At 53.7% G+C, this 15,981-nt stretch overlaps 1 protein-coding gene across 1 annotated transcript; it reads right to left on the bottom strand.

Annotated features, from left to right (window-relative positions):
* Positions 1–6,732: 6,732 nt before the first annotated feature.
* Positions 6,733–15,620, bottom strand: DLL3 (delta like canonical Notch ligand 3; the record flags this gene model as incomplete). Its single annotated transcript, XM_079723528.1, has 9 exons — positions 6,733–7,169; positions 8,177–8,261; positions 8,512–9,091; positions 10,641–10,863; positions 11,930–12,147; positions 13,075–13,317; positions 14,244–14,301; positions 15,143–15,424; positions 15,552–15,620. 9 exons carry the CDS (start codon positions 15,618–15,620, stop codon positions 7,101–7,103), a joined length of 1,827 nt encoding a protein of 608 aa, XP_079579654.1. The 3' UTR covers positions 6,733–7,100.
* Positions 15,621–15,981: the final 361 nt, after the last annotated feature.

The raw sequence follows: 15,981 nt of genomic DNA, 5'->3' as shown, positions 1-15,981 counted from the left end.
TATTGGTGGGAAATAAATTATTGTGTCTATGCTTTAATACCTTAAGACAACGTTAGCAATAGAAGTTTCTGCGATGATGGATTCCATGTTCTATATCTGTGCTATCCAGTACAGCAGCCACATGTGGCTGTATTTGAAATGTGGCTAGTGTGACTAATAACTGAATTTTTAATGTATTTAATTTTAATTAACTCCACTATACGTTGAAAAGTCACATGCTGCTATTGGACAGCACAGCTTTATAATTAAAAGCTAAAAAAAAAAAACCCTAAAGCTCTTTTGAAAAGAATGTATAGTTGTCATACACTGAGCCCTGCTCTGAGCTGTGTACTGTTTATTACCTTATAAGAGGCCTCTTATGGAATCATCTCAACAACCCCACTTTACAGATGAGAAAATTGAGGCTCAGAAAAGGATGTAGATGACTTATCCTGATTATAACAGTGAGGACTGGCGGAGCTAGGACTGGGGCTAGGGTGTCTTTGACTCCAAGACAGGGCCCTGCCTCCTGCCCACCCACCCACTTATCCACAGCCCAGCCTCCACCCCTCCCACGTCACCTCCCTCACCTCACCTCCAGCTCACCAGTTGCCTGCTACCTTTTCTTGATCTCCTCATTGATAAGGCTCGCAATTTTCTGCAGCTTGGTCTCATCCACGAAGCCATCACCTTTCTGGGCACAGAAGGGAAAGAGCACAGACACGTATGTCTCCCATCCCCTGGGACCCCAGCTCCACCCTCCCTCCCTGTCCACGACCTTTGCTCAGAATCACCTTCTTTGAATGGACCAGTTTCCCGTCCACGAACACTTCAAATTCCCCTGTAGCCTGGGCAGATATGTCCTCCTCCTGGGGAGGGAATGGTGGAGGTTGGGGGAGGTTAAGAACTTCCCTCCAAGTTCCCTGGGGGTCTTGGAGCCCTGACCACCACCACCCCCAACTCTCCCAGGCCACCAGCACACTCACAAAGAGTAGACAGTTTGGAAATTGCTGCTCCAGACTCTTTTTCAGTAGGATATACTGTGGGAAAGAGATGGGATCGTGTAGTCACAGCATCACAGGATCACAGGTCTTAAAAGGAGGGAAAACAGGAACTTCTTCCAGACTTCATGACCCCACTCCCCCCACCTCTAAAGTCAAAACTACTCACCCGAAGTCCATAGCTTCAGAGGCCACTGGAGGCAAGGGCAGAGAGGAGGGAGGAAGAGAGATGGAAGGAAGACACCGCATCAGTATCTCCTCAAGTCCAGAGGGACACTGAACAGCTAAGTGAGATCCCATCCCTCCCCTGCTCAGAAGCCTCCCATAGTGCCATCTTACTCAGGGCAAAAAAACAGTCCTCCTCATGGCCCACAAGCCCCCATAGGATCTGCCCCCATCACCTCTCTGCTCTATCTCCTCCCACTGACCCCCTGGCTCCAGCCACTTCCAACACTCCAAGCATGTCTTGCCTCAGGGCCTTTGCACTGGCTCTTCCCTCTGCAGAATGCTCTTTCCCTGGTATCTGAATGGCTCCTTCTCTCCCCTCTTTCAGGTCTTTGCTCATATATCACCTCCTCAGTGAGGCCTTCCTGACTACCCCAGCTAAAATTGTGACACCCCCACCCCACAAGATGCCTTTTGTCCATAGCACTGATCACCTTCTAAGATACTAGATAACTTGCCATGTGTCATATTTATTGTCCATCCCTGCCCCTCCACACCAACCAGAATGTCAGTGCCACAGGCATCTCTGTCTTATTCACTGCTGTGTCTGTGATGCTGAGAGCAGGGTTGGTGCTGAATAAATGGTTTTTGAATGAATAAAATAATGAATGAGTCCATGCAGTCAGGGAAAGAGATAGAAAAGAGGAGATGGGCAGAGAAAGAGAGAGGGGGGAGATGGGAAAAGAGAGATAGAGAGAAGGAGAAAGAGATGCACACCACAAGGGGAAAGGAAAAGAGGCAGTGAGTTGGAGAGGGAGCTGGAGAGCTACAGAGAAGGACCAGAGCAAAAGAGACACAGCAGGGGACTGGAGGGGAAGACAAAGCCCCTCCCTGGGCCACATTCAGCCCTGGGTCTCAGGGAGGTCAAGGAAGGTCACTGCTGTTTACTCGTGTCATGGACACAAAGATTCAGCTCTGAGACCACAAAGACGGACTGAAGCCAGCCTCCTCTGGCCTTTGCACTGGCTGCTCCCCTTCCCCCTTGCTACCCTGATCCCCCTATTCCTACCCTCCCCTCCCCACCCCACTTAGTAGCCTCATCACTGAGATGTAGCCGCCTAAGACCCACCTCCTGAGAAAGGCTGTCTCCAAACACTCAGTTTCTGAAGTTCTCCCACCCCTTGTCCTCCCTCAGGGCTCTCTGCTCCCCACTCTCACCCACCCCTCCCACCCCCAGGAAAGCATGGCTCTGCTCAGCCCTCTATCCCCAGAAGTCCTGACCCATGACCGGCAGGACAGTGAATGAATGAATTCAGAGCTCTCTAGTCCCAAAGAGAATGGCAGGTACAGCCTGCCCCCTGCAGCCCTTTCCCCACGGGGAGGAGGCAGGTGTGGGCAGGGACAGCCCCTTACACCACTCGAATCATGATCCTGCCGTCCACGTGGATGTTCTCGCTGGTGGAGGCGAACGCATGGGTAGAAATCGGTAAGGCGACAGCTAACGCCAGGATGGCCCCCAGGATGGGCGTCCCCGGGATATGTCCAGAAGAGGAATCTGTCAACTTGGTGGCCGATAGGTCTGCCCTCAGAGTGGACCCAAGGGGGGGCCCCAGTAAATCGGTGGCCAGTGGAGTAAGGGCAGGAAAGGGCTCTTGGATGGGACCAAATCCATCGGTGACAGATGGGACGTGCTTCACCCTCAAGGCTGGCTCAGGATCCCTATCAGATGACAAAGTGAGCTCGGGTTCAGGTTCCTAGGGCGGATCCAAAGATAGGGCCGAGTTCGGAAAGGATTCCGAGGCAGGAACCAGGACCCGAGATGGGGTCGGGGTTGGGATCCGGGCCGGAGTCAGGATCTGGACCGGAGTCGGGGACCGGACCGGCGTCGGGGTCCGGACCGGGTTCAGGGTCCGGACCAGAATCAGGATCCGGATCGGGCCCAAGGCCGGGACCAGAGTCGGAGTCCGAACCTGGATCGAAGTCCTGACCGGGGTCGTACCCCGGGCCAGAGTCAAGGCCCGGACCGAGGCCGAGGGCCAGACCGGGGAAGGAGCTGGGGCCCGCGCCTGGTTGTTCATGGGGGATAGGGGTAGACTCCAGGTAGCCTGGGTTGGGATCCTGCCCGACCCTCCTGCCTTGGGTGGGGAGAGCCTCATCTACACCAGGTTCTAAAACGGGAGGCAAACACAATGGGGTGCTATTACACGGGGTTCCATTCAGCGCTCAGGTTCTATTGCCCAGAGCCGCAGATGGGGCGGAGGCCTCTGGATCTCCCCTGATAATTCCCATCCCCCAAATCCCTATCTCCAGATTGCCAGTGTCCTTAACGTTCAGGTGTTCACTATATGTTCATTGAGTGCCTGCTATGTGCACAGTCCTGTACTGGGTGATTCTGGGGCCAGAGCAGTCAGGAAAGCCGAAGTCCAGTTATCAGGCTCCCTGTCCAGTAGAGGAGATATACCCCTTAACAAACAGTGACAGCCCAGTGAGGTCAGGGTGAGGGTGGAGGAGGCACAGGCAGAGGGGTTAGAGATATGGTGAGGAAACACGGGGACTTGTGGGATCCCAAAACAGGTGTTAGAACCAGTCTGGGGGCAATCAGAGAGGGCTTCCTAGAAGAGGTGACAACTGAGAGACCTGGAGAAAAATAATAACAACAATAACAGATTTTACATTCACGTAGCGCTAAGTGCTACACACATACCCACAGCTGGTAAGTGGCAGAGCCAGGACTCAAACGGCAGCCATCAGACTCTAGGGTCCTGACACAGAACCTTGTGTCAAGGGCTCTATCACACTGAGTTCCTCCAGGGTGGGAACTTGTCTCGTTCACTGCTGAATCCTCAGCTCCTAGAACAAGGCCTGGCACACAGTAGGCACTCAATAAATGTCTTTTTATTTTGATATAGTTTTAACACTGGTGAGAAGTTGGGGAAATAGTACAGAGAATTCCTGTGTAACTTTCACCCAGTTTTCCCTGATAACATCTTATGTAACCACAGTACACTGTCAAAACCAATTGGTCCAATACTATTGTTTTTTTGGTTTTTTTTTGGCTGCACTCGGTCTTTGTTGCTGCACAGGCTTTCTCTAGCTGTGGCAAGCGGGGGCTACTCTTCATTTTGGTGCGTGAGCTTCTCATTGCAGTCGCTTCTCTTGTTGCAGAGCACAGGCTCTAGGTGCAGGCTTCAGCAGTTACAGCACGCAGGCTCAGTAGTTGCAGCGTGTGGGCTCAGTAGTTGTGGCACACAGGCTTAGTCGCCCTGAGACATGTGGGATCTTCTCGGACCAGGGATCAAACCCTCGGACCAGGGATCAAACCCACGTCCCCTGCACTGGCAAGTGGATTCTTAACTGCTGGACCACCAGGGAAGTCCAGTCCAATACTATTAGGTCAGGTACAGACCTTACTCAGATTCATGGAAGGGTTTCAAACATAAGTCCACTGTGCTTCCCAACCCCCGAGAGCCCCTCCTGTGCTAAACCTTGGGCCTGGGTCCCAAAAACCAGGAAGATCAAGAAAGACACTGAATTTTCTGTGTGATGCTAGGCAAGCGTCTACCCCTCTCTGGGCTTCAGTTTGCCCCTCTGTGAAATGAACTTGAAATGGGCTTTCCTCTTATAGCATAATATTGAGAAGTAATATTTACTGAGCATCTATTGCATGCCAGCCTCTGTTATAAAATGCTTTGTACTTATTAACTCATTTAACACTCACAAACTTCTGAGGCAGATTCTATTACTAGTTTCATTTTACAGATAAGGAAATTAAGGCACTGAGAGGTAAAGTGACTTGTCTGAATACATGGCAAAACCAAGATCTGAACCAAAGCAGTCTGATTTCTGTGCATTTGTAGGCTTTTTGGTTTTTTGTCTTTGTTTGTGCTTTTTGGAGTGATCATTTAGGTTACTTTATTTGCTACTGCCATTGTGCTAAATGCAATAAGTGTATGCCTGATTTAAAGATTTAAAGCTCTGCCAAAAGAGAAAAAAAATGACAAGTTTCTCCTTGGTGTGCAATGCCTTCCACCTTACTCCTCTGGGGCCCTGCTTCCTTTCACCTTTCAAGTGAAGGATTTGGACCAGAATAACTTTCTCTTCCCTGCAAGCTCTGATCATCTGAGATAGTCTTCCTTGCCCCAGAGGCTATGACCTTAGGCTGAGCCTGCAGCAGCCTGTGAGGCAAAGTGATAGAACAGAGCCTGCACTTTAAAGGGCCTCCAGGCTTGGGTGTGGGACTCCTCCCTTATGGTGGTGAATCAGAGGACTCTGGTCATCACTCTTTGATAATCCAGCCAGTACTGTTCCTGTGATGACTCACTGACATGTACAGCGATGGTGCCAAGACTCTGAGATAGGTGAGGCATCCTTGACACCAGAAGTGCATCAAAGGGGGGAATCCATGGGATTCAGCTGCCTGCCTTCAGCTTGCATGCAGTCACTGATCAAAAATACATGATGAAGGGCTTCCCTGGTGGTGCAGTGGTTGAGAGTCCGCCTGCCGATGCAGGGGACGCGGGTTCGTGCCCCGGTCCGGGAAGATCCCACATGCCATGGAGCGGCTAGGCCCGTGAGGCATGGCTGCTGAGCCTGAGCGTCCGGAGCCTGTGCTCCGCAATGGGAGAGGCCACAACAGTAAGAGGCCCGCATACCGCAAAAAAAAAAAAAAAAAAAAAAAAAAAAAAAAACATGATGAAGGGACTTTCCTGGTGGCGCAGTGGTTAAGAATCCATCTGCCAATGCAGGGAACACGAGTTTGATCCCTGGTCTGGGAAGATCCCACATGCCGCAGAGCGACTAAGCCCGTGTGCCACTGCTACTGAGCCTGCGCTCTGGAGCCCACGAGCCACAACTACTGAACCCACATGCCGCAACTACTGAAGCCCGCACACCTAGAGCCCGTGCTCTGCAACGAGAGAAGCCACCGCAATGAGAAGCCCGTGCACTGCAATGAAGAGTAGCCCACGCTCACCGCCAACTAGGGAAAGCCCACACGCAGCGAACACCCAATGCAGCTAAAAATAAATACATAAAATAAATAAAAATTTAAAAAAATACATGAGTGTAACACAGTTTCCCATCTTTGCTTTTTTTTTTTTTTTTTTTTTTTGCGGTAGGCGGGCCTCTCACTGTTGTGGCCTCTCCCCTTGCGGAGCACAGGCTCCGGAGCACAGGCTCAGCGGCCACGGCTCACGGGCCCAGCCGCTCCGCGGCATGTGGGATCCTCCCAGACCGGGGCACGAACCCGCGTCCCCTGCATCGGCAGGCGGACTCTCAACCACTGCGCCACCAGGGAAGCCCCCATCTTTGCTTTTAAATTGAGTTCTGCTCTCTCGGCAGGTGGTATAATTTGTTCAAGGCAGCAAAGACTCGGCCTCTGAATATCGCGTTGTCTTTGAAGGAACAATGGGCTGGTGTTGATGTCTGCCTTTAATCTCAATTTAAATATCATTTGATAGTAGGCCTTTGTTTCAATGTCCATATTCCTTAATGGTACAGTTAATTCTCATGACACAGAAATTCAATATAGTGAAACTTGAAAGGAGAATTCGTATGTATAAGTATTTATTCAATATATGGTATCGTTGACTGAATTAAAAGAACATGTGGATCCCTTGGCTGATGTTCTAATAAAAGGACTCCTTCATTTGTTCATTTGTTGCTATATTCCATTTGTTACTTTTCTCTGTTCTCTCATCTTCAGTTCCTATGATTTTGCTCATTTCCAAAAGTGCTTGGGCACTGTCCCAGCCTACTCCCCACTAGAAAATATGGGGAAGGAGGATTGGCAGAAATTGGCTGATGCAGGCTTTTTATATTTTCAGTGGTAGAAGTAGTATTAGATGTGCGATGAACTGTATTACGATAGTCCCCAAATTTAGGAAGGTTCCCCCTCTCTGCTAGATCTTACCTAGATTTGTTCCATCTCATCAGGAAGGAGCTGCAGCAGTTACTTCACTCTCTGGGCCTCCCATTCCTCTGTAAAATAGTTTCTTTCTGCTCTGACTGGTTCTGTCCGTTTGCCTGCCAGGTACAGTACTTATATCTAGTAACAAATGCTGATTTTTGATACAGAAAGGGACACTCCTTTGCCCACATATTCCATGTGGTTTGAACAGGCTGACCTTAATCCCTGCCATGCACGCACTAGACAGATGGCCAAGCCTGGCCAATCAAAATAAGCCATACTGCCTGGCCCCTAGTTTGAGCAAGGTCATGTGATAAGCCAGGGCCAATGAAAGCCTGTCTACATATGAAGTCATCCTAGAGACAACTGGAGGAAAACACAGAGCCCCTGAATCCAGCCCTGCTAAAGCTACACCTGCCACAGGATTTTCACTTTTATAAACTAATAAATTCTCTTGTTTATTTAAACTACTTTGAGTTGTTTCTGACCCCTGCAGTAGAGTCCTATTATTCTTCCCAGGAGACAAAATCTCTCCCCTCAGCCCCAAAACCACATACAAAGCACTCAACTTGATGAGTCAAAGCTGATCAAACTAAGAGCCTTTATAGATGTCTCTGGAGAGATGGGGAGAGAAAAAGAGATAGGATATAAATAACCATTATGTACAACTTCCAATGGTAAAATCCTCCCCATCACCCCTTCCAGCTTGAACTCCTAAGTGTCTGAAGCAGAGAATACAAAAATATCCAGGTTCTGTCCCCAGGTGCTGATGGAGAAGGGGCAGCTCAGGCCTAGAAACAGAGCAAGTAGGAAGCATTAGAAAGGTCTGCCCCTCCCTCTCCCCTCCCTCTCCCCAGTGAGTGGAAATCAGTGGAGAAGCTCTGGCTGAGGCTCCCCACTGTGACCTCTTGAGGCCCAAAGATCATCCAAAGAGAAGATGCCAAGTAGCTCAAAACGATAGCAAAAGGCATGCAAGATAGAACTAAATTAAGTCAAAACTGAAAAATGGGCAGAGGACCTTCCAGAGACACTACCCTCTTCATTTTACAGATAAAGGAGATCTACAGGAAAAGCAGGAGCTGCCTCTGCCCAGCATGCCCAACGTGCGCAGGGTGGTAACTACCTCCCGAGCGTAGATACAAGGAGCAGATATGACGTAAACCGAACGAGCGTCTCCATCTTCAGGGCGATTCCAATCTGAGGACGGGCTGCGGGAGGAGAAGAGTAAGATCCAGACACTTTAAATTTTCATATCTTGTTTTCCCACCCACCAAGGAAGGGAACTCAAAGCCAACCAGAGGAATTGTGAAACGACCCAACCAGAAAAAGGTTGGAGCTGGGATAAGAGAAAGGGACCAATCAAGGAAGGCCCATCAAGGAATCAGGCCAATTGCATTACGGAGATTGATGCAAGCAGACGAGAGGGACAAGGCTTACGTCTGCGGCCAAGCCACTCACCTCGGGCCATCCCCGGCACCTTCCCGCGTCCTCAAGTTGTTGAGTGCATCAGGGAGCGCGTGGACTGATGGCTCCGGGGTCCCCGCCAGCAAGCGAGACCCAGTATCCCGGCCAGGGCCACGGCGTCGCACGTGGACCAGCAAGAGCGCAGAGCCGGCCAAGCCCGCGGCCACCAGCAGTCCCAAAGCCGGTGGCAAAAGGAAACGCTGCGGGTCCCCGGGCCTCAGACCCGGCGGGGCCACGGGCAACGCGCCTGCGCCGTCGGGGTGAACCGGGAACTCGCACCGCGCGCCCATGTAGCCGGGCGCGCAGGCGCAGACGAGGCCGGAGAAGTGCGCGTAGCAGCGCCCGCCGTGGGCGCAGGGGCGCGCGGCGCAGGGGTCGGCGCGCTCGCGGCAGTCGCGGCCGCCGAAGCCCAGCGCGCAGGAGCAGCGGCGCGCGCCGCCGCCCTCCAGGCAGGTGCCGCCGTTGGCGCAGGCGCGGCTGGCGCAGTCATCCAGGTCGTGCTCGCAGCGTGGCCCCGCGAAGCCCGCGCGGCAGCGGCAGCGCAGGGCGTGGCCCAGATCCAGGCAGAGCCCGCCTGTGGGGAAGGGGGCGTCAGGGGCGTGGCCCGATTGGGGGGAGTCCCCCAAGCCCGCCGCCCCAAGCCAGCCCGCGATTTCTTCTCAGCTCGGTGATCCTCGCCCTCATCTTTTCTCTGGGCCCGTCTAACTCTAGGGCCAGCCTCTGGGAGTTTGCCTGGAAAACCGGCCCGCCTCTTTTCCCCCTGGTGAAGTCTTGCATTAACTCGGCCTCACACCTCTTTGGTTTTCTGGGTCTCTGTCTCTTTTTCTCTCGGCTTTAACCGTACTGAAATAGTTTCAACAGTTCTGGAACGACGGGTTTGAACCACCTGGCCTTTGCCCGTGCCTTCTTCTCCCTTTTCCCTTCCTCCTTTTCTCTCATTCTTTTCACCTGTTCTCTTTTCGAGCTCATCCTCCAGGTCTGTGCTCAGGTGTCCCCTCCTCCAGATAGCCGTCCGATTCTTCCTCCATCCCAACCCTGCGCTCCGCCATCACACCCTGGCCACTGTGGGCCCTGTCTAAGGACGACTCTGTCTTCCCCTCTGGACTGCTACCCCTATGTACCACTGCTGTGTTCCCACTACCACTCAGCCCAGAGTGAACACTCAGTGAGCGTTTTGGAGAGAATTAGTATTAAAAGAAGAGGGCGCTGAGCCCTTCACATTCATGGTCTCATTTAATATTTTAATACCTATGTCAAATCAGGTCTCCCCACTATTCAGAACCCTCCTCTGGCTCCATCTCAGGGTAACATCCGAATCCTCCCCATAACCCATGAAGCCCTACAGGATCTGTCCCAGTCACCTCCCTGACCTCATCTCTCACCAGCCTACCCTCACTCCCTCTGCCCCAACCACACTGGCTTCCCTGCGATGCTGAACACACCAGGCATATTCCTACCTCAGGGTCTTTGCACTTGTTCATCCCTCTGCCTGGAACATACTCTTCCCTCAGATCCCCACATGGCTGCCTCCCTACCTGCAGCATGGTCTTCCTTACCCACTCTAGCTAAAATGTCAACCTGCCACCCCATACACACTACTTCTCATCCCCCTTCTGGCTTTCTTTTTTTTTTTCATTTTTTTGTTTTGTCTTATTTTATTTTTGGCGGCACCTCACGGCTTTTGGGATCTTAGCTCCCCGACCAGGGATTGAACCCATGCCCCCTGCAGTGGAAGCTCAGAGCCCTAACCACCAGGGGATTCCCTCTTCTTAGTTTTTATCACCACAAAACCTCCTATATTTACTCATTGATCTTCTTTATTGTCTCTCTGCTCCATCAGCTCTACGAGGGTGGGGGTTTTCATCTCATTCCCTACTGTATCCCGGGAACAGGGCCTGGCACACAGTAGATGCTCAACAAATAGTTACGAGATAGGAATGTCACCTCGCCCGTTTTACAGAAGAGCAAATTGAGGCTGGGCAGAGGGGAGCCCAGCCACAGGCCGAGAGGAGACAAAGTCAGGATCCCCCCCCGGGACTGTGTGAGCCAAGCCCTGCTCTTGCCCACTGACCATGCAGGGACCCCCACTCCCCTCCCCCACCGCTCTGTCCTCCCCACCTCACCATTCCGGCATGGCTGCAGGCTGCACCGGTCCACCCTCTTCTCACAATTGGAGCCTTGGAAACCGGGCGGGCAACGGCAGATGTAGGCAGAGTCGGGGTCTGCACCTCCCACACACAAGCCGCCGTTGAAGCAAGGTCCATCCGCACATGTCACCCCGCTCACCTCACACCGCAACCCGTAGAACCCACGGGGACAGGTGCATTCGAAGGACCCCGGGGTCTCCTGGGCACAGGCAAGAGGACTTTGGATCAGCATCTCCTTAGAAATCCCATCCCTCTCCTTAGTCTTTTTTTTTTGGCCGCCCGGTGCGGCATGAGGGATCTTAGTTCCCTGATCAGGGATTGAACCTGTGCCTCCTGCAGTGAAAGCACGGAGTCTTAACCACTGGACTGCCAGGGAAGTCCCCCCTTCCTCAGTCTTGACCATTGCGGGGCTGCTCCTGGTCTAGTCCCACCTCCTAGGGTGTAGCGGCCTCACCGAGGAAGTCCCTGAGGCCAAGACAACCTCTCTGTTCCACGTTTCTGGGTCTGCCCATCCAACCCCACAGAGGGGACGCTCTGGAGGCCCAGAGAGATCCCGTTCCCACCTCTACACCTTTGCTGCCAAATGCTGCCCGCCCTGTCCGCCCTCCCCGATGCTGTCCGCATGGCCCAGGCCTAATTCCAGGTCCTAGCTCTAAGTTCACCTCCTCCATGGGGCCTTCCCTGGATCTCCCCTTCTCAGGCCCTCCCCCTAACTTGAACGCTGAATGTTTCTCACTGTCCCATGGTGGCAGTGTCCAGGTGGCCCACACCAGGCTCTGCTTCATTCCAGGCTCACTCCCACCACCACACCTTCGCTTCCCCCAGGCCACTCGTCCGGTCTAGCTTCTCCAGTCACCTCCTGTCTGCCAAATGGGGCTTACTTCAGAAGCCCCAGCCCGGGTCCATCTTCAGGAAGCCTTCTCTGATGCCCGCCCTTCCCTAATCCTCAACCCACTCGGCGCCACCACCCCTACCTTGAGCTCTGACTTGTTCTCTACCCCATAGGCGGGGCAGTTTGTGGCCCGATAGGATCCCTCATCATTCCCACATCCACACCTTTAGGTGCCACCCACTGGGGCTCCTCTCCCCAACACGTCATCCTACTTCAAGGCCCCAGATGCAGACTGGACAGCTCCAGGAAGCCCTCCCTGATAGCTTCCCCAGCCCCCCCTCCCCCACCAGGCTGTTGTCTCATGGAGTCCCAGACAGGGGACTCCCTGGGAAAAGTATTACCCAGGATCCGGGGGGGGGGGGGTGATACTGACACTACAGCTGCCTCCGTTGGCACACGGATTCCCATCACAGGGCCCAGGCCCGGGTACGAGGCATCCAGTGGTGGCAGAGGATGGGCCCCTGGGGCTGAGGCAGCTGCTGGTGGAGACAGGGATTGTGCAGAGGGGCCCAGTCCAGCCCTCCAGGCATCGACATTCATCGGGCTGCTCACAGAAGCCGTGCTCTGGGCTGCAGCCTGCTCGACATGCCGCTATGGGGGAAGCAGAGGCAGAGGGAAGAGGAATATTGATGAAGGGAGGATAGGAAATCAGAGAAATTTCTGAGCACTTTCCGTGCATCACTTGTTTCATCTTTGTGACTGTCAACCCAATGGGCTAGATGGTATTGCAACACCCAGTTTACAGACAGGGAAACTGAGGCCCTGAGAGGCAGGGTGATTTACCCAGCTAGGAAGTGGCACAGCTAGGATCTGAACCCAGACCAGTGAGTTCCAGAGTCTGTGCTCTTGGAAGGAGAATGGAGTGGAGGCTCCCAGGTCTGAGCTTGGAGAGAGGAGAATGAAGGAAGAGGATTGAGGAGGGACCCTTGGCCTTTCAGGAGAAATGGGAGGGCCTTGGATTAGGGGAGGTCTGGGAGGATCTGGATAAGCCTGGGGGTCCTAGGGGCTTCAGTGGGGCTCAGACATTGGGATATCTAGGGTGGGTTGGGGGATCCCAAGCTTTAGAACGCAGTGGGGTCTAGAGTGCAATCACAGGGAGGGAGGATGGTGGAACCCCTGGGGTGAATGGGAGGAGCTTCCAAAGCTCCTGCGTGGGGGTAGGGAGGGCCCCAGAATTAGAAGAGCTTTGGGGTCCGAGCATCTGGAAAGGGGTGTGGGTATGGATTAGGGGAGGAACTGGGGGCACAAGGATGGGAAATGGGTGTGCGGCTCTTATTTGGGGAGACAAGTGTGCTGGGAAGAGGGAAGGGGGCTGGAGTGCCCAGGCAGGGCTGGAGAGAAGTCTAGGGTCCTTAGTTTCCCAGAGAGTGGTAGCTGGATCATGGGAGCGGGCTGAAGACCATGAATGAAGCTGGCGAGGGGTTCTCAGGTCCCCAGTGCCCTGAAGAGGGTAACTAGGTTGTGAAAGGAGCCGGAGGGGCCATGACGGGGTGGGGTGGGTTTGAACGCAGGACTCACGCGGTGCCTCGCATTTGTCCTCAATCTGCGGGCAGGGGCGCAGTTCCGGGCCACACCGTGAGGGGGCGCCGCGCGAGCGGCAGAGGCGCGCGCATGCGGCCCCAACGGCCGGCGGCTCGCAGCGCGCGCGGTAGGAGAAGCGCAGCTCCCAGACGCCTGCGCGCTGCACGTCCCGGGCCCACGGGCCCCCGGCCGCCAGGCGACGCCGGCCCGCTACGCGCGCCAGCAGGCTCCAAGCGGGCCCTGCGGTGAGAAGGGAGATGTGCTAGGCTGCGGCCCGCCTCGGTCTTGGGATGGAGACGGAGCGCGCAGGCTTGCACTCTCCTTTCCCGTCTTAACGAAGCCAAAACACCCCTTTTGAGTCCTGAGAATGGCAGTTACTTAGCAAGGCTGCAAACTCCCCTAATGCGCCCTGGGATCTTCGATGACGCGAACCCTATGACCATCATGATGATAACAGTTCTCCCAGAGAAGCCGAAGTGGCCCTATATTTTGCCCCAGAATTTTTGTATATTAAAGTAGTTATGAGACCCCTAACATCCTGGGACATATAATATCCCTAATATGGCCAAGGGGCAATAACAGGTCTTTGAAGTGAGGTCAAAAACACCCCCAAATTGTGCCTCAGGCTTTTCCTATATCAAAATGGTGACAGAACCCTTCCTCTGGGCCTTATATAGCATCAAAGTCTCCCTCGAATTAAGGTTAAGATCATCCCATATCCTTGAAACCTCTCTGGTGAAACTGCAACATCCCAAAGGGGTCCTGAGGCCCTCTATATGGACAAGGTGACAGGGTTTTGCCTACAAGAACCAGAAAGTAACTCATATTGTACCCTGGGTTCTTAAAATCAGATGGTGACAGGGCAGGACTGTGAAACGCTGCTGCTTCGACTCCAAGATAGTAAGAGAGCTTCTTCCCGCCTCTCCCTGCCCCCACCCCGCTTTGCCTGGTATCAGGACATTTCTGTGTCGACATGCCAAGAGCCCTGGGGTTGTCAACACCCAGCACCACACTCCGGGAGCTGTGATGACATCATGGGTCCAGCAATCCCATGAATGCCCCACCCTACAGACAGCCCCATGTCACCCTCCTGGACCTCACATCGGGCCCCAACTCCCTGGATCTCCCACACTCTACACTGAAGTCCCAGAATTGAAGATACTCACCTCCAATCTGTTCTCCTAACTCCTCTCTCCAGGTTTCAATGATGAGAGAGAAGGTGCCCTGGTTGGGTGGAGGAAGGTGGAGAGAGAAGAATGAAGACAGTGGTCAGGGCAGGTAGGTACTCAATGAAGGCCAGATTTTAAAAGGTAAAGAGTGACGACCATTCCAGGGGCCAGACAGGCAAGGGACAATTCCCAGAGGCTGGCCCAGGCAAGGAATGACTGTTTTGGCTTTCTTTATTGAGTACTTACTATGTGGTAAGCACTATACTCAAGATACCTGGTTGAATCTCTCAAAAGGGACCACTATAATGTACCATGATGATCCCATTTTACAGATGAGGATACTGAGGCTAGAAAAGGGAAAGTCACTTGCCCAAAAGCATAAGTGTCTAGAATTCAAAAACAATTCTCTTCACCTTTATGCTTTTGGGGTTGTGGGATGGAAAATAGGATTTTGGAGGTGAAAAAGTCATGGATACAGGCCCCAACTGCAAGGTCTGAGAAGAGATAAGGTGAGAGGATATTGGGGCTCCCCAAGACAGAGTGTGAAAGTCTCCCTAGGTGCAAGGAAATTTGGGGACAAAGATGGGGATACCAGTGTTTAAGGATCCCCAAGGAACAGGGGTAGGGTCCTGTGAATTGAGGATTTCTAGAAGGTGAGTTTGGGGTTCTGGGAATTCAGGGTTCCAGGCATGCAAGGCTGTGATCTGGGATCCCTAGAGGGAAATTCGGAATCAGAAAATTTGGGTTTATGGGTCTGAGAATGTGAGATTCCAGATGATGGAGTTACTGGAAATTTGGGGTCCCCAGGGGGCAGGGTCTTTGAAGTTGGAGGGCAGATGGCAGTCGAGGTTTGGGTAAGGCCCCCAGTACGGGCGTGCCCCGGGGCTGGGTCTCACCGGCCAGGCGTCCCGGAAGGGCACGCGCATGAGGCCGTCTGGCAGGGGCAAGTCAGGCGCTGGCGCTCCGGGCTGCGCAGTATAGACCGGTCCGCGCGCACTCAGCGCCGCGCCCAGGGTGCACGGAGACTCGGCGGCCTCCTCGGAGATCCCTGGCTTCAGGCAGACCCTGAAGAAGAGGCGGCAGGTGTCCCCGGCCTTGCAGGGGGATCGCGGGGCGCCCGGGCCTGGTCCTGGCCCGAAAGAGTGGATCTGCAGCTCGAAGACGCCGGCCGGCCGTGTCTGGGGCGGAAAGGGGTACAGGGTGAGGGGACTGCGGGGACCCAGACATCTCATCCGCCCCGCGCCCCCTCCCCAAGACTCCCGGGTTGCACACCCTCCCATCCACCCTTTCCACTTGGGCTCCGACCTGGGGAAGGAAAAAGAGCGCCAGGATCACCGTCGGGGAGAGGAGCTGGGGCATCTGCGGGGAGACCATGGCCTTCCGGAGGTCTTGGGAGCCGCAGCTGCTGGCTCCGGAGACTTATATCTGAGAGGACAGCTCCGCCCCTTCGGGCAGCCGCCGGCTCCAGGGGACCCTAGGGGAGGAGGTCGCAGGGGAAGAAGAATGTGCTGGAGCAGCCATGAGACTGTGTCGTGGCCACAGGTAATGCAGTGAGTGTACATCTTACATGCGGTTGTGGGCATGATTTGTGTGGCTGAGGATAGGGTGGGGTTGGGGGGTTAAGCTTGTGTGTGAGGTTGGATATGATTTTAAAACTCTGAGTATGTGTGGTGTGTGAGCAAGAGCTACTGGAGGATGTACATGACTGTGATTGTGTGTCTAGGTCAGATTGTGT

Source organism: Hyperoodon ampullatus (genome assembly GCF_949752795.1).
Source record: "Hyperoodon ampullatus genome assembly, chromosome: 18".
In the NCBI taxonomy this organism is placed as follows: domain Eukaryota; kingdom Metazoa; phylum Chordata; class Mammalia; order Artiodactyla; family Ziphiidae; genus Hyperoodon; species Hyperoodon ampullatus.
This window is presented reverse-complemented; position numbering and strand designations above follow the sequence as displayed.